This window comes from Pholis gunnellus (assembly GCF_910591455.1).
Source record: "Pholis gunnellus genome assembly, chromosome: 12".
In the NCBI taxonomy this organism is placed as follows: domain Eukaryota; kingdom Metazoa; phylum Chordata; class Actinopteri; order Perciformes; family Pholidae; genus Pholis; species Pholis gunnellus.
Window position 1 is genome coordinate 7,246,507 of NC_136539.1, and position 23,165 is coordinate 7,269,671.

Sequence of the window (23,165 nt, forward strand, 5' to 3'; positions counted from 1 at the left end):
ACAGCTTTATCCCCACACAGAATTATTAAATTGTGAGAGCTGAACATCAAAGGGCTTTCCAGGACGACAGCGGTTAGCAGAGAAAAGCTTCAAACATTAGAAAAATTACAAGCACAGCAAGACTGAGATGAGAAAATATTATAAAATGATGCACCCGGGTTTATATTTTATGAAATATATTCTATGAATTTAACTTTTGATGTCTACCAACATATTTTAGGAAACGATAATGTAGTTTATAGGACTGGTTATAGGACTGTCACATTGATGATGCAGAATGTATAAATAGGCTCAAATTGGCTTCACTTCAACCAGTAATATAATAATACATCATTTGCTGTGGTTATAGTTGCTAAAACTGCGAACATACCTGCTAATGAGCAGCATTAACAGGATGCATTATAACAGTAGGTAGGATCTTCTCACTTTTTTAACTAGAATGTCATTTAAAACACTGACATTTGAAATCCAGCTGCTTCGTGCGTGATGTCACACAACCAGTGCTAAGCTACAGTATAGCACTACTGAGCTAAAAAAGACACAAGTCTCTTCGGATAAACTAATCCACCAAACAGCAGCATTTCATACTCCCATTTGATTGTGAAGGTAAAGATAAAAGGGTTTGCACATTGTTGTGGAAGGATATATTAGGTTTATTGTAACGTACACTGAGACAGTCCCCACGTTAATAACAGATCGCGGTTTCTCAGAGCATACGTTCATGCGGTGCACGTGAGAGAGGCTTGGCCGATAAGCCTTGATTTTGGCTCGGGGATAAGGTAGTGTATAGACGGAGAGGGATGGGATCTGCGAATGAGATAGAAGCAAAGTCGTTAGATCCCTTCAGCCGCACACGTTCTCTCTCTCTCTCTCTCTCTCTCCTTTTTCCATCTCTCACCTCTGCTGCTTTTGCTTTTCCTTCGTCTCTCCACGGGAACATATCCAATCATACCACTCTGAAATGATTATTAAAATTTCCCTAGCGTTTGTGTGTGTGTGTGTGTGTTTGTGTGCACAGCAGGGGCTCTGAATGAGATGAGTTGGGGTGGTGGTGGTGGTGGTGGTGATGATGGTGGTGAGGTTAAGACAGTATCTGGTGTGAGAAGGGAGCGTAAGCGGCGAGTGGCAGCCGCCGCGTGTCAGAGCTATCAGTGGAGGTGGGTGAAAAGTGGGACGGAGGCTGATGAGAATAGCAGGGTCACCTCTGGGCCAGCTCTCGCTCTCACCGGCATCAGGGATTTTATTGTCTTCTTCTTCTTTTTTTTTGTCATCCTGAAAATAATGGGACAGGGCTGAGACGGAGAGTGGAGCAGGAGGGCAGCAAGATAGGGCCATGGAAAAGGGAGGGATGGATGGAAAGGGAGGGATGGATGGAAAGGGAGGGATGGAAAAGGAGGGATGGACAGATATTGGTAGAGAGAAATGGAAGGATTGGACTTTTTTTTCTGTAATGGCCAGGATTTGACCGGGATTAAGAGAGGGAACAAGGGAATCAGGTGGGCCCTTTAGGAAAGAAGCGGTGTGTGTGTGTGTGTGTGTGTGTGTGAGGGGGCATAATCGCAGAAGAAGGATTTGAAATTGTTACAAACTGCCGCCCCTCTCAGGTTTCAGTGTGTCAGCAGTCGTGAGCCTCCATATTTAACTGGAGAAAAAGTAGATTGTAAAAGTACACATACAGCAGCCAGCGGTTTCTTATAATGTCAACACATACAGGGGCTGATAAAACAAATGACAGATTGCATCTTCATCTTCCGGGCGAAACCTGGCGGACTACACATATATCAGCTCAGTGATGCTCAGTTATATTGTCCCATAACCATCTGCTGTATACACAAGTCTTATGGTGTAAGTGTCACGGCTGTAAAGACTGTACTCTGGGAAACAGATAGGATGTCCCAGATAAGTGAAGGCTCGTAATCCTTCACACGGCAGCAGCAGCGGGGACATGGCGTTGCCCTTTTGGCCCTTCGCTCTGGATTTCAGGTCATGCCTTCTTATGTAAGCCTGATAGAAAACACTTGTAATGGAACATTGGCCCACTTTCTCTATTTCTGTATTCAGAAATACTAGTATTACTACCACTATTATACTATACTATGTTGTCATGCTGTTACTGTAACTTGTAACTTGTCCGGAGTTTCTCCTTCCCCGCAAGTTCCAGTTTGGTCAAGTCCCAGATTTTCCGTAATCACGCCAGCTGTCATTTCCTTTGTCACCGGCGAGCTAGCGCAGCTCATTAGAGGCTGCGTGCGGCTGGATGATGCTGGCGAAGCAGTTTTGAGTTACGGGCTCACAGAGAGACATTGGCCTCAATTCCAGGTATGAAGAAAGAGAGAGAGAGAGAAGATGGTGAGGTTTCTCTTGTGGGTCATTTTACCACGGACATCTTTTTTTTCTTCTTTCATTTGCCTGAATATAATTGCGGCAGTTATTATTCTGCTGATGCTCAGTTGAGCAGTAACCCAGAACAGGTCATTGTTTATGGGACTTAAATTCACAGCTCAGGTGTAATATCTGCTGGACACTTTGTAGGTGTTTGTTTGACTCATCTTATTATTTGCAGTAGCCGTTAATATGATGAAAGTAGGGCAGACATTACAAGTGTTTCCACGGTGGGCTCCATTAGTGCATTTATTTTACAGTTAACACTAGAAATAACAGGGATTATAGGTACACAGATATACAGTTAATCCTTCAGCACTCTCTCACTTTTATATGAAAAAGGTTAAAATGATCTACAATGCTATATTTGATAGGTCTAAATTTGCTTCATTCAAGCTAAAGTATAAATGTTCCTTTTGCCCTGTGGATGTAATATGTATCCCTTATTAATACAGCTTCAATCACCATAGACCAAAGGCAACCATTTCTGATTCTTCTCATCATCAGTGCAAACTAGCTCTCCACTCACTCTCTGCAGGCATTCGCCAGCGTCGTGCTCCACATGTAAACATCTGAAGGCTGTTTACTTTTGGGCTTTAAGACTCCTCTCTGGAGGAGCGGGCGAATCCCTCGTGGCGCTGAAGTGGGGGGAAACCGTGCGTGCTAATGGCTTTGTGTTTTGAGAGCAGAACTTATAGGTTGTGCTTTGGGAACGCCCAGCGAGGCTGGAGGTTTGTTTACATCAGAGGAGCAGATCATATTGAGTTCACATTGTGCATTGGCAGTAAAGAAACAGTCAGCGTGTTTATTCAGTCTTTTTACACCGAAACCTTGATTATTATGATTTATTTTTTTGCGAGGGTGACCCGCACAGCACGCTAGCGGTGTCCCCAATTAAGAATATACCTAATTTTATTGGTTGAATCTGCCCATCGCCTACTGATGAACATTGTAATCCACGCAAAATCAAGTAAATTGTACAACATATTGGATTAAATAGAATGAGATAAACCTATCAATAACAAATAAATAATTGCAGATAGGCCTAATTATTTGGCCAAACAATTTCAAAATATCAGCAATTCAAATTAAAGCTTCCCCGATGAATAAATAAAATAGAAATAACTAAGATAGAAATAAAAGTCAGAATCAAGTCCGCCGTCAGCCGGTGCAGAGACCTAACTGGCCTAAACAAGTGTCCAAAAATCTCATTAGAACTGGCTAAAATGTTTTTAAATCACTTCGTCCTACCTCATCAAACTAAATAAGCCAGTCTATCACTGCACCTGCATCAGCTTGATCAAATTGTTTTTGCGAGGAAGACCAATTTGTCCCGTCACCTGGGGAGAAGTGCGCCCCTTGTTTTACTCTCAATAAAACTTACCGTGGAGAAAATCCTTTCTGATGGTGTGGAGGTGGATGGCATGCTGGGGATTATTTTAGCGTTTTAAGCTCCCCCCCCACCAATTCCAGCTGTTCTGCGTTGCCTTTTGTGTGATCCTTCATGTAACGCTCCATCTCACTGCCCTCTTCGTGTGGCTGTTCCTCCTCTTCATCACTGGACGGCAGCATTGCCACCACTTGGTCCTGTTCTCTCTGATTTGGAGGTCCTGTGGGCTCGCTTTATAGATTCAAAATAGTTCTTCAATGAGGGGGAAGTGGGGGGTAGTGAGGGAACTATAAAACTATCATAACTGATTGAATTTGTACTCTTTCAAAATTATACAGTGGTGCCAACAAGTCTGAAGGAGTCGTTTAAGGTAATAATTGACCCTTTGCTAAGTTTGCCCCCCTGCTGCTACTCTGCCAGACTGTCACTAATTGCCAGGGTTCTAATTTTTGATAAAAAGAAAAAACGAGAGAAGCAGACAGAAGGGTCTACAATATGTGTTTGAAGGAAATATCCAGGATGTGAACCTGATTTAGCAGCAAAAACAGGTTAAAAAGGATCAAGATAGAAGCTAAAGCAGTTCACAGTGCAAAAGTGAACCACCATATCACCTGGAGATCCAGACAGAAGACCATGAAATTAAGAAACAACACTGTTCCTATCACGCTGTGTAGGCCTTTATTCCCTGTTACAATCATTAGAAAGCAAAAGCAGCATGTGAATACATTCAGTATACCTTCAGTAGCTAGCTTAGCATAAAAGAGCTAATGCTTTTTAATGGTGTGCTAACGTACGCCGCTAATGTTAGCTCCACCAAAATGTTAACGTTTTACAAACGCATATCTCCTTCCTCTACGTTTGTCCCTCTGCTTCGTAACATTCTGTGGCTCAACAGTTCCATCAGAAAGTTGCCTTTTCAACACATCTAACTAGATAATGAATACACGTGTCAATCGCGCTTCAGGTGTGGCTTCTGCTGTACATTACATTTTTGTGTTTGAATTTAACCTCTCTGAAATGTGGAAGCAACAACGTGTTGAATAGCTGTTGGTGACGTTTGTTTTGAAGGTGTTGATTGTATGGACACCAAGACAATCAACACATTTTGTAAAGATTTGCTTCCATCAACTTCTTTAACTGTGATTGTTTGCGTTGCAGCAAAACACATGGGCATGGCGCGTATGGAGCAAAAGAAAAAACGCAAGAATTCACTACTGTGTCTGGAACAATTCCCTGCCACATTTTTCCTTCCGATGTTTTTCACTGCCACAGAAAACTCCAAGAAACGACACAAATAGAGTGCATCGTTTTCATTTTTTTGCAGTGCATTTCCACGCAGTGCAATCGATTATCGAATTAAACTAACCCTATAAAACACTTTCCGAAACAAGTCAACAAAGTGCACAAACTTGTGTCTAAATTGATAATATTTTAAATAAGTTACATAAATGAAAAATATGAAATAAAGGCAAATTCCGAATAGAAGAAAAAAAAAGATCCACCGGAACTTGCTCAACGTAAAGCCGAATACATACAGTGTTTGTGAATGAATGTAGTGTACAGCCTTTTTTTTCTGTGTCGTCTTCATTGGACTGTTTATGTCAGTCTCAACATTAACCCCATTAAATGAGGCCACCTGTGGGACGATGCATTACATTTGATTATTGACTTAATGTGGAAATATTACATAAAATAACGTTCTGCAGAGGCTGGCTCCAAAAGTGAGTCAATCCCCATAGACCTCCATGTTAAAATGCCCAAAAACAACTACAGGAGCAATAAACATGTTTACAGCCTCGGTGTCTTGAGCTAATATCCCCGTTCATGACAACACTGCGGGAGTGAATTATTACTCTCAGGTCGCTAGCTGCTAGCTGTCTCCTCTGCGTCACCCCTTTGCCCATTTTTGGATTAGCCAGGGTATTAGGATGAGTCGCCACACGCTTTGTGCTTCACAACAACTCCTATGAGAAACCTATGAGTGACGTCAAGGAGACTACATCCGTATTTCATACAGTCTATGCTTGGCACCAAACAGCAGAAGGACAAAGTCAGCAACTGCTGAAGGGACAGATATTCGTTTTTGGAGACCCAACATGCCTTTCACATTAAAACGACAAGCTACGTTGTTGGTAACTGCCCTTTAGAGTGAACACATCTCAACGTTATCTGATCCCACACCCATAACTGGTACAAATTGCTGCTAAAATATTTCATTTCTATTATGTAGGGAAAACTATGGTTAAGCTTTGGTTAGGTTTAGTAAAAAAAAAAAAACGACATGTTAAGTTTAAGGAAAGATTGTGTTTTGGGTTACTACTTTGCAAAGGTTAGAGGAGCTTCGTCCTCATGGTTACAACAGTACAAACATGGTTACGGTTTTTGGTTAAGATTTATTTTCAAGGTAAAATGTTGACTGCATATCATACTGTACATCGTAGGGATGCACAAACTGCTGCGCTGATTGATTACATTCTCTTCATTACGATTTTGTTACAGTGCGGATATCTGTGCTGTCAAATATCTAGACCGGAGACCACCAGTTCTTGCCTCTCCTCATCCTTCTCCCCCACACACCCTCCATACCCTGATATGGCTTTACTCTGCCTCCCTTTTCCCCAGCTCCTTTCCGCCTAGTCTGATCCCCAATCTGCTCCCCCACTGTAGCTCTGACTTTAGCCCCGGCCAATCCTCTCTGGTGGTCTTGTGCACACAGGATTAGCCAGTAGCCCGGAGTTTTCTCATCCTCTTCCTCCCTCGAGACCAAACCCTGCCACCGCTCACCCACCATCCGGCTGTCCGCGGCTCCTCTCCAACACTCAGTGGTGCGCGATTGGCCCCCGCAGGGTGGTGGCGAGTTTAGACGTGGCATGGTGGGGCTCAGTGGGCCGTGAGCCGACACAGGTGGAGTTGGTACGGAATAGCCACAGGCTGGAGGCTGACATTTCCTGAGATTTTTTTTTTGTCACCGATGCACAATGGAGCACACAGGTGATGGTAACAGAAGGGGCATTGCTGTGCCAAGGCTGCTAAAGTGTGTTGTTTGCCCAAGGACAGAGGGGTCAATAGATGGGGACGTCAGGGGAATGCTCAGAGAATCAGTGCATGCAGGTGCATACATTGGAGCTCATGCAAGAACATTTTAGTATTCTTATCTTAACCCTCTGAACCCCAAAACCTGTCAGTGGGATGGAAAAGCATGATTTCTTTAAACAATCCCCAAAACTACACCGTTTATCATACCCAGAAGCTTTAAAAACAATCATAATCCTCAGTTTTCTTGAACACATTATGTGTGACGAACACTCATCCGTTAGAGAACGCAACCGCAACTAAGCTGAAAATTTTGATATTTCCTCAAAAACATTTTATTCTACATGTCTCATTCAAAATCTTGCCCTGAATAAAGTGTTTGAAGTAATCAGATACTGTAAAAAATAATTAAATTCCGCACTTCTCAGTGCAGCTAGGAAGCCATGATTGATTTAGCTGAGACCAACAGTCACGTGACAAAAAATTCCATGAAACTTAGACTGACCTGCAGGCTGCTGAACACAGTGCATTGAGAAGAGGACATATATATATAGGCCATGGAGCCTCCATTTTTCTTCCAACATTGGTAAAACATGTGACAACTTAGACAAATGTCGGATGTATAGATCAGAATCAGAAACTGTTTATTGCCAATGTATGTTGCACATACAAGGAATTTTTTATTCCATTGTTTGGCAACTTTTCGTAAAATAAATTATCAAAGAAATTCAACTTGCACTTTTTATGATTTATGGCATTGTAACTGTGTTATACTGCACAGAAGACACTTTTGAGTTATCTACTACTTCTAGCCATGATTGTGCTGTTTCCATAGACGTGCAGGACTAATATATTGCTGTCAAGGCCACAGAGAGAAAAATGTGACAGGAGCAAAAAACTGCCCGAAACTGCTTGTGGTTTAGAGGGTTTTAACTTTTTATTCAGTGGGCTCGTACGAGTTAGCCACGTCAGACTCAGCAAATGTTCCAAACCTCAGATGACTGTGAAAATGACCAGCATAAACATGATGAATGCCACCTGTGCGAAAATGAGCGTGCTTTTATGAGAATTATAAATTCAATATCCCCATATAGGGCTACGCTTTGCCCCATATGTCCCTTTATTGAATTCCTGCTTTCAGATATCCGTAAAGTCGTATCATTTTTAACAGAGTCAGCAGCGGAATTAAGGGACCTGATAAAGCAAAGGAATGGGCAAAACTAACGAGTGCTGTTAATGCCTTGTCACCTGAGAGTCGTACTGTCATAGAAAAAATGGTTCCATAGAAAAAACGTCTCGCCACAGCGAGGCCATCAACAGCTGCAGCGGGAGCGGTTTGATATGTTTTCTATTGATTATGTAGTTTTATGCAATAGCATGCATCAGTAGCTAATTTAAAGACAAAGGATAATGTCAACATTAATATGAAGGGTTTTCAAACTCAAAATTGTAAAAGTAATGAAATATACAATTCATTCGTGGAAAAACTTGGCTTGGATAACAGCAGAACATTTGCACGTGACTCCTCGTAAATTGTGTTTGTATCTAAGAGAACATTCAAAATACAGGAATATGTCTGAATGCGGCATGTTCTCCTAAATCACTCACACAAGCCGCTTCAGATCAAATCGGTTCGTCGTGGTTCTTGCATGAGGCCCCTTGTTCTATGCCAAGACATTCTATCATGATCATTTCTTTATTTGACTTAATATCAATATACTGTGTATCACAATATAGACCAAGTCCATATTTTTGTTTAGCTTATTGATCCCCTTAAACTTAAATGATTGGCTCAGATGTTTTTAAGTTTATCCTAACAAAATACTCAAATACCATTTGTAAGTTGTAATGATTGGTCACTGTAATCATTCCTCGTGGACATGAACAGATACCTTCGTAGCATGAGTACACTCCACGATAAGATGGTGAACAAAATGTCCAAGTTTCTTTAAATGGAATCTTAAAGTTTCATTTTATTATCCTCAAACTTTCCCAAAATGTTCTGTGAGGTTTGTTCGTACAAGTGTTTCAATTCAGGATTCACCAAACTCTCTTAACGGGACAAACTTGGTCGCAAATTGCCGTTTCAGCCTGATGAATACTCCTCATGAGCTCCTGTTAATAGAGTTGTGTTCGACATTTAGCAGTTTCAGTTTTCATTAGTCGTACGAAAGGACGTGAAACAATTAGAAGAGAATCGTGGATGCTCTAACATGAAGTAATGCTGAAAAACGTCTTTGTCACCGGCTAGCCGCTAGCTGTGCCTGTGTGTCGTTTGTTGCTGAGCGGTTTCCGTGTACAGTGGGTTATTAGCGCTTGTTCACTATAAAAAGGCTGCTGTGACAGTGAACCGAAACAGTGGAGCTGTGGGCCAGACAGCCAAACAATGAGCTGCAACTCACTTTAAAGCTCCGTAAAGCAGAGCGGAGCTGCAGATTCAGGTGATTTGCTATAGATTCATCACCACAAAAGAAACCTTTCACATTGTGCGTTGGCAGACTAGATTTGTCTGTTTTGTGTCAGACTTAAAGCAACCACAGACGTCTTGTTGCCTCGTTTTGTCACAATGAATCTTTACGTTTATGATTGTTACGGCTGATGAGCTGTTGCTTTTTTTTTTGGCCAGAGATTTCCTCAGAAGAAGCGCTCATCTTTTTCAGTCTATCAGACTTTTGACACCAAAACAATAGCGCGTGGTTTGTTTAGCAATGCATTACTTTAGGAGGTTGGCTATCCATTCCTATATGGCTCTATGATGTGCTGTTAAGCGCTTTACCCCAATAGTATATTTAGGTTTCTCATTCTTACATCTAGGAAATTATCAAGCGAAACGCTGCAGCTGTGCCTACTACAGTGACACTACAGATGTCTGCACTACACGCCAGAGTGAAATGCATATTGTGATTGAAGTGCTCCTAAATGGTGCAGAGAAATAGGCAGCCAAATTAAAACAAAGCTTTTGAAACTTCTGTCAGATCCTGAAAGCTTCATAATAGTAGCTTCGTACTGGAGAGCTTCGTCCTTTCTGGCCAGATATCTGTTTCAGTATGAAAGCAGTGTTTTAACAGATCAACTCATTATACAGCAGACTAACTGAGCTGCTTTAAAGACGAGCCCCAAGATAAGATTAAAACATGGACTGATGCCAGTCCAAAGTCAAAGCAAAGCTAACTTTCTTTCTGTACTGGTCTGATATAGCAACATGTAAATGTTGAGGGTTGAAGAGTCAGTTTCAGTATTTTAATGAGAAGATGTTGGCAACATTTGATTTTAAACATTTATCACGGGTCAGTAATGGCTTTGAAATTCCCTCTATCACTGCCAAAGTGCCTCAAAGCATTGCATGAAATGCACAATGTTTGTGTGTAGGACTTTTTTTATCAATTGATTTTACAAAGTGGATAATAAATAATCATTTCTTTCTTTCTTGCTGAGGTCATCGGTCCTCTTATCTATAGAAATTCACACAAAAACACTCAAAGGAAACCACACGGTTGCATGCCTTGCCTCGCTCTCTGTCTTGTATTGTTTCTCTCCTTTCATCTCTATCATTTTCTCGTCTCTTCTTCCTGCTGGAGGGATATACACAGACAGACAGGTTTAAAGGGTCATTTTGCTGCCGTGCAACATGAAACAGTTCATGCTGTGGTTAAAGAAATGGCATCAAACTTTAAACAAAGAAATTACAAAAAGAAAAATGTCTGACAGCTGTTATTTTTACGACAATATAATACAGCTCTAAGCCACTGGCTGACAATGATGCATCACTTGAGCATATGGACAAAAATGACTTATTAAATACTGTTGCTATAGCTCAACAACCAGACGATGGCTAGTTAGGGTGCAGCTGGAAAGCACTTGAAACATTGTCTGCGTCCCCAAATTACCACCACAAGCAGTCAAGCTAGGCATGTTTAGCAGTAACATCTACAGCAAATGACACATTAATTACCTCCGTTGCTGGTCAAACAAAGCATTAGCTTGCAGTCATTCGTCAGCTCTTGTTCGTTTGCCATGTGGGGCCTGGTGTGTTGCCAGCTGAGCGCTAGGACCCGGGGTAAGCGGCGACATCTGCATGGATTCGCCTTAGGTTTCAGTTGGGGCTGGCTGTGTTTTCTTTCGGTTTAACTCTCACCCATGAATCTAGTCGGCAGCACCAGCTTGTCAAAACTATCTCCCTGACAAAAAAATCGACCATCACAGTTCCAAGGTTAGCATGCGTTCCTCTTGCCGTTCAATACACGATGGTGTCCGTGCATAAAGGACCTTCTTACATTGTCCTTTTTGAAAAGCTGAAACCTGACTTCATGCTCCCCGACATGAAGAGAACTCTGTAGTCGAAGGTTTGCAACAACCTACTGCTCGACATCGATAAAACCAAGGAGCTGAATTTAGAAAAAGGGAGGCGTAGACACACACTTCTGTCAACAGCTATGGCACTGAGCCTGGCTCGGCCCAATATCACTGCACCTGAAGACAAGTAGTTACAGCAGGTAACTAGTCTTTTTTCACATTTCGCTTTGTGAACAGATGGAGGAACAACATTCTAGCTAGCTCTTTCTCCCACTTTTCGTTTTCATGCTAAGCTAGCTAATTGCCTCCCATCTCTTAACTCCACATATTGCACACATATGCAAGTGGTATCAATCTCCTCATTCAACGAATACATTTCCCGAAATGACAAGTTGTTGCTGTCACGCTCGAAAGCAGTAGTTTGAGAAGTGGACCAACATTCTGGTTCCTCAAATAACTCTGCAGTAATGTCTTTGCTAAGCCAGTTTGGGAGTGTATTATTTTGGGGTAATTTTCAAAATACAATCAAAGCACAAGGAAGTGTCTCTGTACCTATCCATGAATGCTCCACACTGGTCAATGTGTGCTACTTGTCGCCCGAACGAGCCGCACAGGACAGGATATTTTTTGCAGAACGACCACTCGGCAAACGGGAGTGCATCACAATTTTCCACAAGGGTGAATGGTTAACGGTGGAGATAGAGAAACAGAGGATGTGTGCGGCTCCCTGCCAGCTCATTCCTGTATGTTCTCCACACTGTGCTGGGGCTTGGAGAGTAAATATGCCAAGGTTAGAGAGGCCTAGCTGCTAGTGCGAACTGAGAGGGAATTTAATTGAATTTCCAACGAGCATGCTGATGCGAGCTGTGAATGAGAAATTCAAAATACTTGTGAGGTGTGTGTGTATGACGACAAATATTGCAGTAATGGAAGGAAGGAGAGATGGACAAAAAGGAAAACATTGGCCCAATAATGGTGATCCGTTGCATTTTGATGCCTTATTGGCACTATCTCCCGCTCTCATGTGAATTAAATAGAATTGAAATTAGCCCGAAACAAAGGCATGAATTATTTAGTGGGGTTGATTAATTTTTTTTTAGTGCTGTGGGCCAGTGCCGTGGCTTTGTCATAATGAATTAGTCAGATCAAACTTAAAATAGATGGGTGTCCTCTTTAGGGAGGAATAGCCTGCATTGATTTCTCCCTGTGTTATTTGAAGTTGAATGTGACTTGCTTTAGGCTAGTTCATCTTATTTCCGGATTAAAATTGGAATCTTGCCTGGGACACGACAAAGGAAGGGACTGTTCAAAAAGTGGGCCGTAGCAAATACAGAGGCACAAAAGCTGATTCCACACCCTGTTGTTGCCAAAACAGTGCACTGTGCATCGTCTCTAAAACTTGATATCAAATACTGTGTGACATCTGATGGGCTTCTATTGAAACTCACACTGTTCTGCACAAAACATACAAAACAATAACAAATCATTTCCTGGCGGCCAAGTTAGATTTCATCTACTAAAGCTTCAACTGTTTTTTGGGCTGAGATGTGCCAAAGCACACAATTCTGCTCATTTTTGACTTTTGTAGAAAAAAATGATTCCTCAAAGTGAGTTATCAAAATATGTGCAGTATCATTTTGGCATTGGCACCATCATTTAAAGAAATGCATTGAGATTGTGGGAAATGTGCCTATTTGCTTCCTTGCCAAGAGTCAGATGGACAGATCGATATCAATCATGTCTGTGTATTAACTCTGGAGCTAGTGCCAAGAGGCAATTAACTTAGCTTAGCAAGGGAGAAACAGCTCGAAATACGCCTAACAGCACAATTTAAGCTCACTAATCAACACATAGCTCATTTAATTCGTACCCAAACAGTAAAAACTAAAAGTTGTTTTAGGGGAGTAACATGCTCTTGAAGTGTTTCTTGGCAACAAGATGGAATGGTATCGATATTCTCATGTCACTCTCGTCAAGAGAGTGGGTAAGACTATTTTCTAAAATATAAAACATTTCCACTCTGAATTGGCACCAGTATCTGACGGCAACCTCCGGGTCTGAAAAGTGAAGCCAATGCTGAAGTGCTTTAAAGTTGCATTCCTTCTAATGGCCAGCAGGGGGCGATTCCTCTGGTTGCAAAAATAAGTCAGATTTTATAGAAATTTATAATAAAATGAACCTACTTCTCTCTTGATTTATTACCTCAGTAAACATTGGGAACATGAGTTTATGGTCTCAATAACAAGTCTCAAGTCTTCTTCAATACAGCATGATGTTCATTTAGTAAATGATGGTCTCATTAAAAGTAAAAAAGATAGTAAAGCAGGTTACGCTTTAGGCCGTGGCTACCTTGCGATTTACAGGTCGCTACCACGGCACTGTCCAGGCTGAGTGTTTCTGTCCTACAATTTAACCATTTCACGGTGTTTTCAGTTCATGAAAGTTGATAGCAACATTTTTGGTAAAGATGTCTTATTTTTTAGTTTTGGTTGTACTTAGCTACACTTCTGGTTCCAAAAAATCCAGATGGCGACCAAAAACAAAGGTGGCCAAACACCATGGTGGCACCGGTCAAATTAACAAACTTGAGGCTTCAAAACAGCAAACAACAAACCAATGGATGATGTCATGGTGACTAAGTCCACATTTTGTATACAGTCTATGACCAGTATCGAAACATTTCAAAAACCAGGACACAATCAAGAAGCTTGAGGAACAGCAACTTTCTTTTAATAGAAATGCCCCTCTAAATTAGGTATTAAATCACTTGCATATCTATCAATAGGACACAGACACTCTTGCTTGTGTTCAGTTAAGACTGAAGAAAGTAAAAGGTGCAGATGATCACTTCTCATTAAGTTTATTGAGCAACCTGAATGCTCTTTTGCACAGCTCTTATTGACTGTACATAGGGTTTGAAAGACAGTCGCTGAGCCATTCAGGCAAGAGGAGAACAGAACGCAGAATCTAATCCTCTCAACGCCGGGAAAGATGAAGGTTTAAAGCCATAATTCCTCATTTTAATCCATTGAGAAAGGCTCTGACCCAGTTGGGGACCTTATTCACGGATTCATTAATGGCTGCGCAGTCCCCACCAATGGATCAGTAGTTGTACTTGGCTGCAGCTGCACCTGTGATACCTGAAACTCAGTCAAATTGTATTTCTAGCATGTTATCTGCTGAATTTAGTTCCGACTTACTTTACTTCAGAGGCCCAGTCTTTTATCGTGAATAGTAAAAAGGTGAGAGAATGAGAATTGTTTTGAGTGATAACTGATGCAACCACCACAACAAACAATGCCCCCCCCCCCCTTTATGTGACTCTGCCTTTGCACCACAAACCACCTGCAACATGAATGAAGAGAACCAGCAATATTTTGCGACACTTAAGCTGCAAGGTCGCATGTGAATCATCTTTACACCATGCACCAGCAAGCCTCAATTACAAATGATGGCTGTCACTTCTGATAGGGTCTTGCTAAAACATGAGACAAGCCAGTAATAAATCAACCCTGTTGAGACTTTATCTGAGTTATGATGTGTTCGGGCTAAACTTGGCCAATGGGGGAAACACAAGCAGCTCGACAGCATCCCTCCTCTTCTGCTGCTCGTACCATTTTGCTGTGCAGTTATAAACAAGGATGCTTTAGGGCGTGGCTACCTTGTGAGTCACGTTTTCATCTTACAACTAGTGGCGCTTCTGGTTGCAAAAAAAAACAAGATGGTGACGGTCAAAAGCCAAGATTACAACAGCCAAACGCAAACTCAAGGCTTCAAAATGACCAATCCAATGGGTGACTACATCCACCTCGGTCTATTGGAGTACTACTACATGGACGGTGTTTTGTGTTCCCATGTCAATGCCCACCAAGCATTTTGATGGAAACATTATTCATATCAACGTCATTATTGCCCCGTGCCTGATTCATTTTGTCATTTGCGTCACTGGAACAACAGCCCTTGGCTCACTTCTTGGAGGAGCTCGGCCTCTCCTCATCGGCCTTATGGCTGACAAATGACTTTGTGAAAAGCGATATGGTCTCCTGCAGGGGAAAAAAAAGAATAGAAATTGAATCCTGGCCTCTGTCGGCAGTCTCATCTGTCATCTTTTTAATATTGATGTCCATTATGTTTATGGAATATTTGGCTGTCTTCTGTTCTCTGGCCCAGCTCGCCCTGTCAGATGTCGCCCTGTCGGCCACTTGGGGCAGCGGCCCATTGATAATGCCATTTTGATTGATGGCTTTCATAGTTTAATTGTCAGCAGTCTTTCTTTAATGGAGCTGCTCACACAACTGAAAGACTACATCTTATGTAGATGAGTCGGAGTTCAAACTGCATGTAATGCTGGCGGTGTGATGCAGATACAATGTGACCGTACCATAGATTCAGTATCATCGTCCCGGGCCATTATCAGCTATCTGGCTCATGTTTATTGCTTCCTGTATCACCTTTCATGGATCACATGTCTGTTTACGGGAAGAAAACAGCCCTCGCTAAGATTTATCACAGCTGCCAATAGGCATAATTTTGTTTCCCTGCATGGTGCAATTATTGCTGTAGCCTGTCTACAACTCTTTTGGGACATTCAATGCAATTGGTAAGATAAATGTACAGTATTCGGTACATATACGTAGCTAAAACAAATCCCGTTTAACACAACAGCCGTACACCTTCATGAAGGTTATAATGTTTGTTTGTTGAGACTATTTTAGAGACTTTTGATTGAAATTAGTGGCAATTTTGGAGGCTGTAGTTTGTTTAATTGTATTGTGTTATACTGAGAGATGTTTCTAATGTTTTTTCCACATCATGTAAAGTATATCAATGAGGGTAAGCTATAGAATACTGTCTACCGGGGGTTTCACTGCCTTATTGTATTTTATAGGAAGTTACTATAAACTATAATAATCTGTATTCATCCGTCGTTTTATTGTCCTAAACCAATTCTCCCTGTGCAATATCCATACCTGCTCACAATACAGATTTTATGCACGTTGAAGGCCATATCGTGAAATTACAACACGTGCCCATCCCACATGAAGCCCATTTGAACCAAACAAATCAGTAAAAATGCTCCGGGGGGTTTGAATAAATCGCTGTAAAAATGTCTGAACACGGGCTAAACCTTTTGCAGGGCGGCTCAGTAACAATAGTGAGCCATGTGGGGTTTACCCTGAATCTGTTTCAGTGACCACACACTGCCGTATATATATATGTAGGATGTATCAGCCCGTGTCTCCCTCCCAGCCCTCTGCTCATCTCCTCTCCCCGGTGTGTTTGCAACCAAGGTCGTCGTGGTCTCGCTCTGTTTTCCAGGGGTGTGTGGGCTTCATTCATCATCCGTATGATAGCTGCATGCTAGAGTGCCCTAAATCTCCTGTCTGTGTTTGGGTGTGTTTCTTTGTCTGTGTGAGTGTGTGTGAGTGTGTGTGTGTGTGTGTGTGTGCCCACTAAGAGAAATTGTCTCACTTTCTTTCTGTTCTTTCGTTCTAATGAATGGTCTTTCTTCCTGTCTCCTTCCCTAATACACTTTTTTTGTATCATTGATGTATCTACAAGAAAGGCACCTACACTCCGTGCCTGTGCATACAGTACAGTAGCAGTGAAACATGCTCTACCGTACTAGAGCACATTTTATAATGTAATATTCAGAACAAGGTGAGATAGTGCGAGGAAGAAAGAAAGGCAGACAAAGTGCAGGTAAGACTAACAAAAGCATACCATAATTACATTCACCCCTTGTGTCAGTATATAGTCAAGGCTTTGGCAGCAGTCAAAGCTTTGAGTCTATGTCAATAGGTCGATCAGCTTGGGGACAAATTGGACACCGCAATTTATCCCCCATTTGTCTTTGCACAAGGACGTAAGTTCAGTCGTTTTGCATGAGGTTCTTTAAAATTTGAGCCGTTGACACCATCTATTTTAGTGTTGTTAAAGCATATAAACTCCTTGCACATAGGTTCAGAGTCTCCATGTGGTCACTGGAAAACTGTAACCCAGATAGACATGAAGCAGCGACAAGTTTATCACCCTGGCAACGGTGTCTTGAGTGTCATCTTTGCCATGAAATCCTGTAGATCATTAAAATGGCCTCATTCACCAGTGACCTTTTTGGACTCACGGAAATAAAATAGAAGTTTAAATCAAGGTAGCAGGATGGTCAAGTGGCTGACTCACTAAAGTGAGGTTTTGCAGTAGAGAGCCAGAGTACACGAGTACAATTCAACAACTTAATGCTTCTTCTACACACACAGAGGACAGCGCATCGCCACCTCCAGATGGGTGACAGCTTTGGCTTATGTTCTGTAACCAGTGCAGCAGTAAAGCATGGTGGGAAAAACAAGCGTGTTCGCTAGCTAACTAGCGGACAGCTGGCTAGTTAGCTTGCTACTTCCGCCATGCTTTTTCATGGCTGTGTGGGATGGATTTGCGTAAATTATTCGGTGAAAAGTTGCTTCACATTCAATCTGAGCACCTCATCGGATTAGTTTGGAACGTTCAATTAGTTATAAAGTAATCATAAAGTCGTATGACTGATCAGCTGTTACATTTATCCAGATTTAGGCCGACTTACCCTAAAGTCGCTCTACACCATGATATATACATATGACCTCCACTCAACTTATTCTTCAACTTTGTAATGTTTTTTGTAAATTGAATTTGTACAATTGATTATTTTGTGCATGATATTCGTCCTTCATTCATATCAAGCTTAGATAACTTGCTTATTTTAATATACTAGGAATTTCATCAAATAAGCTGATGTGCAGATGGAAATATACATTCATTGCTTTTATTTTGACAAGCGAGTTTAAAAAAACAAAGATTTGATATGCTATATCAAGTATTTTTTGCTAGTTTGCGTTGCACAGTGGCTCTCCCTGCTTCTATTTTACAAGTTACAGCAGCACTTCCTTTCTGTGGGAAAAGGTAGGTGAGTGCAGGGCTGGAATCTAGTCGTTTAAAAGCAGAAGTTTAATTCTGTTGTCATTGTTATGTGAGTTATATGGTACGTACAGCATGGCCAAGCTCCAGACACCAGTAAGGGGATTTAATATACGTCCTTCCACCCGCCGAGGAAGCTCCACACAACCTTTGTGAAATTGTTTCTGCTTGACACAAAAAGGAAAGAAAAAGGCATGCAAGCAAAGATTCGGCAGAGATGAAGGTGAGGCTAGGACAGTGGTCACAGAAGGAGGCCAGCCGACCGGTCTGGCCCAGACTCGGATCGATACTGGGTGATGTAGGAGCTGGCGGGGGGTGATCGCGGGGGCAGTGGATGGGCTAATCTGTTCAGTCATTACCCAGCCGTGTCTCCTGATTCCAGGGATTAGCAGACGCAGAAACAGGGCCGATGTTGTGTTAGTGCTACAGGAGACTCTATCGGGGATTTGAGGAGTGGAAAACACTGGCAGTCCCCAGTCGTCTTTTGGTAATTGCGCCTGCGGTACCGTGTACGGGGATCCGGAGGAAGAGTGTGTGCATACAAGATGTGCTGGCTTTTGGGGAGCAGGGGACAGAAAGAAAGAGGGAGAGGAGGCAATGTTGGCATTTTGCACTTGCAAGAAAATACGAGCAGGCATCGCTGAATCATGTACAGTCTCTCCCTCCCCTCCCTCTCTCCTCTCTCTAGTAGGAGAGGAGAGTCGTGGGAGAGCTTACATGCTTGCCTGCCCACAAGCCTTTATGTGGAGCTGATCATTTGACAGAGGACAAAGCAGCCAGAGAGGCTGGCTAGCTCCGGTGCCCTGCGAGAGCCCTGTGAAAAATTTCACACGCCACAACATACCCGACGGGTGCAAATGAGGGAAATCACATTTCCAGCACCTTGAACTCTGATGTGAGACAGGAAAAACAAGCCCATATAATTGAACTGTCTCGCACAATTGAACACTTGAGGACAACACTGGCAAGACGCCTTGAAAGTCTATGAATTAAGGAACATGGGCTTGTAAGAATTGCTGGCATTAGCGAGTTTGAAAAGGGGAACTTCGCTAAGCAAAGTATTCAGGTTGTGTGTAGTACTGTGAGTTGTGTAATGTCTTCTGTGGCTCAGGAGGAAATAACCCTCGAGATTGAGACGACGTATTTATAAAAGACAGCCTGCCTGTCAAATCAGGGGCAAAGAGTTTGAAGGACATGGACAGTAACCGGGGCAGGGACAGAAATATGCTATCGAGTTTCATTATGGTACATTAAGTGTAGGATCTAGAGTTTTGGGAGTTTAAACCATACTAGGGACTAAAAGTACTCCAGCTTATTTAAGAGAAATGTATAACAAGCTCACTATGGAGTCGCTACGACAGCAACTATTTTACTACATGATTTCGTTTCTCTTTTTCACGTTTCAATACTTTTTGAAAGCATTTTGCCGACTGTTTTTTTTTTCTGCGCGTGGATTTGGAATTGGTTCACTCGGCCACTTAAAGCATTTTAGTATCGCACTTCAGTAATGTTGTAGATCTCACAAGAGACAGATAATAAGGAGAATGGTCTAAATCTGTGCAGCCGAGCATGAGATATCCTGACTTTTAGCTCCCAAAACACTGGATCTTACTGTACATTTCCCACAATGCAACTTGATAGAATCTTTTATTAGACCCTACATGTCAACGGAATACCCACTTGTTTCACAGCCCACATCTTCTCTTTGTGTCCCAAGACAAAATATCCCTGATGACATCATCGGCTGATTGGTGAACTGCACTGCATGAGTAAAAAGTGGTGGAGTGCCCCTTTAATGAAATCAGCTGTGTATTTTTTTATAATGAGGAGAAACTGTTTCCCCTCAGATTTCTGTCAGGAGCTGTAGATGGTTAAAACGTGTTTTTTTTGGAGGGCGATGGATCTCAGTGGTAAACTGAAATTTTCCAGATAAAGTTTTGTTGAGCTATGATGAGGTTCATGATAACAGTAGCAGAGACAGGTGGCGGTATAAAGAGTCTTGTTACTGCCAGCTTTGCGCGTACCGCGGCTGGTCTTTCTGCCAGCACATGAAGTCTGTAACCTCCTCACCGCCATGAAACTGTAAGCCAGAATGATTTCCTCTACTAAAAGGCCATTATTTGTAGATGCCTTCACTACATTCAATGCTTAATTATCTTATCAACAAAGAGGGAACCTTTATGGAGAAACTTTTCAAGGAATATTTTGGAAACAAATGAAGCTCTGGTGGAAACTTTGAATAGAATAGATTCCAGAAATATATATACGAGATTTTTTTGCGGTGAACACTGAGGCAATTTGGCGTTCAAGCTCCACTGGTTGGCTACATGCCAATGCAGCTTCACACCTTGTAGTCCTGCCAGTCCTGTGACCTGAAGGTAAAGCGAAGCAAAGCTGTGAATACAGAACGTACATCTTGCCACCTGACCGTTAATGTTCAGCATTCAGAGGACGCGATGCCTTACCGCCGTGGCTGCCGTCCAACACCTGAAGCTTCAGACGCCGCTTCCAAAGGAAAGAACATTGCGAGCAAAGGCTGGGCATTTGAAAAGGAGTTTAACATCCTCGGCAAAGGAACTTTCCAATCTTGTTGGCCGCACTGTGTGTTTGGACATCAGGCAAAAGAGGCGAACGAAGCTGTTTGCGTAATCCGACACAACAGCCACGAAATCCAAGCTGAGTTACGCAGGAGGAGAGTCACATGCTAACCGGATTCAACTGTGAAAGACAGCGAAGTAACGTCGACTGACTTTGACCTTAAAATAAGAGTCAAGCCCAACTTAAGTTTGACGGCGGAAAATCAGGTTAAACCTCCCGAAAAGAGTTATTTCCAATTCATCCGTCGCCAGGGATCACGAGAAATAACAAAGGTTTCAGGAGGGAAATGTAAGAGGCGACACAAGGGAGGGATGCCGGTGTCTGTGCACGTGTGTGTGTGTGGGGGGGGGGAGATTAAATATATGACATGTTGAAATGATGCCAAGTTCCACCTCTTCGCCTTCTTCTCCAAAGTTGTCCTCAAGGGCCCTAGTAAGTTTAAAAATAGAGCTTTTCTATTTTCTAGATGAGGGCCGAGGGGAAAGAGAAGAAGAGCCAAAGCTGGCAGAGACTGAGGAGTCCTCTGTGGTAGGAGAATGCAATTTCAGATTGGCCAGATTGCTTTTTTTTCCTTTTTGTTTTTTCTCTCTCTCTCTCTCTCTCTACTTCCCTCGGCCGCTCATGAGGCGAGATATGCACCGGCGGGGTCCCTAAGCCGCGGTAAGCCCGACGGCAGTACCGGCCCCGCCGCCAAGGAGTCGTCGCACTCCCAGCGCAAGGAAATCAGCGGGATGAAATAAAAGAGGGACTCCAAAAAGATCAGTGGGGGATATTGGGAGTGATAGATGAGAGTCAGGCGGGGAGAGTCTGGGACGAGAGGGAGGGGATGGAGGGGGGGGGGGGGGGGGGGGGGGGGGGGGGGGGGGGTTGAAAGGATGAAGGAGATGGCTTCAGTGGGATTATGACGGGATATGGCAGAATATAAATGCACTTGTGTTGTCCAAAACTGATGTCTCACGGTCACATTGCATTGCGATGGGGGGGGGTGCATTGTTACGCGCCCTTGTGACAGGTTTGTGCTCCCTCTGAATGCACCAGTTGGGTGTTTGACAAATACAGTCGCAGACACGCTGTTGCAGATCCGTCTTGAGTGAAACAGGCGTGAAACATTTTCTCCTCTTGTCTCCCTCCATCCCTTTTTTTTTTTTTTTTAGGAGGAGAGGGCTCCACCGAGGCAGGGCAGAAGGAAACGTCTACCTGCGATATTTGCCAGTTCGGGGCTGAATGCGACGTGGACGCCGAGGATGTTTGGTGAGTTTGCACACACACAAAAAGCCACGTGACACCAGTTGACCTACACAGCTAGACTCAAGTGATCTTGACACCTTTTCATATTTCTTCTGTCAAAAAAATCCCCCCTATATATATATTTATATACATCAATGTTTGCCTTTCCAAAAAATGTTTGCGAGTTTGAACACTAAGAATTCAGATGAGAACTCTTCTTTATACTGCACACATCCGCTGCTGAACACCCACTGAAGGTTTACTGCATGGTTGACCATTTCATTTAACCTCAATTACTAGAGCAGGGCACAGAGAGAAAGGAGATTTCTTCCCTTATTCTGGAAATCCAATTACTATCCTTACAGGACTTGCCAATGTCAGGCCAAAAATGACTTTGACTCATCCAAGGAAAACTAGTTCAGCGAAGAACTAACGTTCGCTGTGAGTTTAACCGTTTGTTTGCGGTTGAGACGGATTCGGGCGATGTGTTATCGGCGCGCATCAGCAAAGGAGCAGCGCCAGAAGCACCCTCATGGGTGCAGGATAAACAATGCGGGTGCAGAGCTCAATTAGATGAAGGCTCGTCTGGTGCACGGTTTTTCTGCACCAGACAGCAGCGTCGGTGCACTTGCTTTTCGGCAGCTTCAGTGAACCAACATCGCTGATTCGGTGAGGAACAGGGATCGGCTGGTATCAGCAAAATATAAGGCAGGCCGTGTAAGAAATCCCAGACGTACCGCTTGAAATTAGAAGTGCCCTGAGAGTATGGCTCTATCAAACTGCCTGATGTAATGGAAAGATAATGTACCCTGGTGTGCCGTAAGTGTAATGCCAACGAATGGCTTCATGATGCATTCGGAGCCTTGTTGCAAATACCAAACAGCTGGAGTCCACTCCTCGTGATGCCACCCACTTTCACAAATGCACCTTAACATTCTGCTAAAACACAGAAATTGATTTATTGGCAATTTCTTAATCCCCAAAGGTCAAATTCATAAGGTCACAACAGCACAGAGCACTCTGTCGATGATGCGTGCACGCAAAACTGAAAGCATTCGAGATAATGGAGCCTCAAGCATGGAACAAAGCCCCCCCCCCAAAAAATAAATAAAACAATGGATAAGACAAGAGAGGCAGCCTAAGTCAGTAATGTATCCTGTTAAAAAAAAGCAGTTGACACAAACAGACATGAATATTTCAGCGTCCTTTCTTGTAGAACGGAAACTACAAGTTCTCTTTTAATCTTCCAAAAGCCCCAAGGTACTTTGACAAGAAAATGTTTCTGGCAAATAAT

The 23,165-nt window shown here is 42.7% G+C and overlaps 1 protein-coding gene across 1 annotated transcript in view; it reads left to right on the plus strand.

The window, feature by feature from the left end:
• The window catches only part of tmeff2a (transmembrane protein with EGF-like and two follistatin-like domains 2a), a 102,812-nt gene that overhangs the window by 60,575 nt on the left and 19,072 nt on the right, over positions 1 to 23,165 (plus strand). The window contains exon 5 of the mRNA XM_079169858.1: positions 21,799 to 21,895. Coding sequence (XP_079025984.1) covers positions 21,799 to 21,895 — 97 coding nt within the window. The remainder of the gene's footprint in view (positions 1 to 21,798; positions 21,896 to 23,165) is intronic.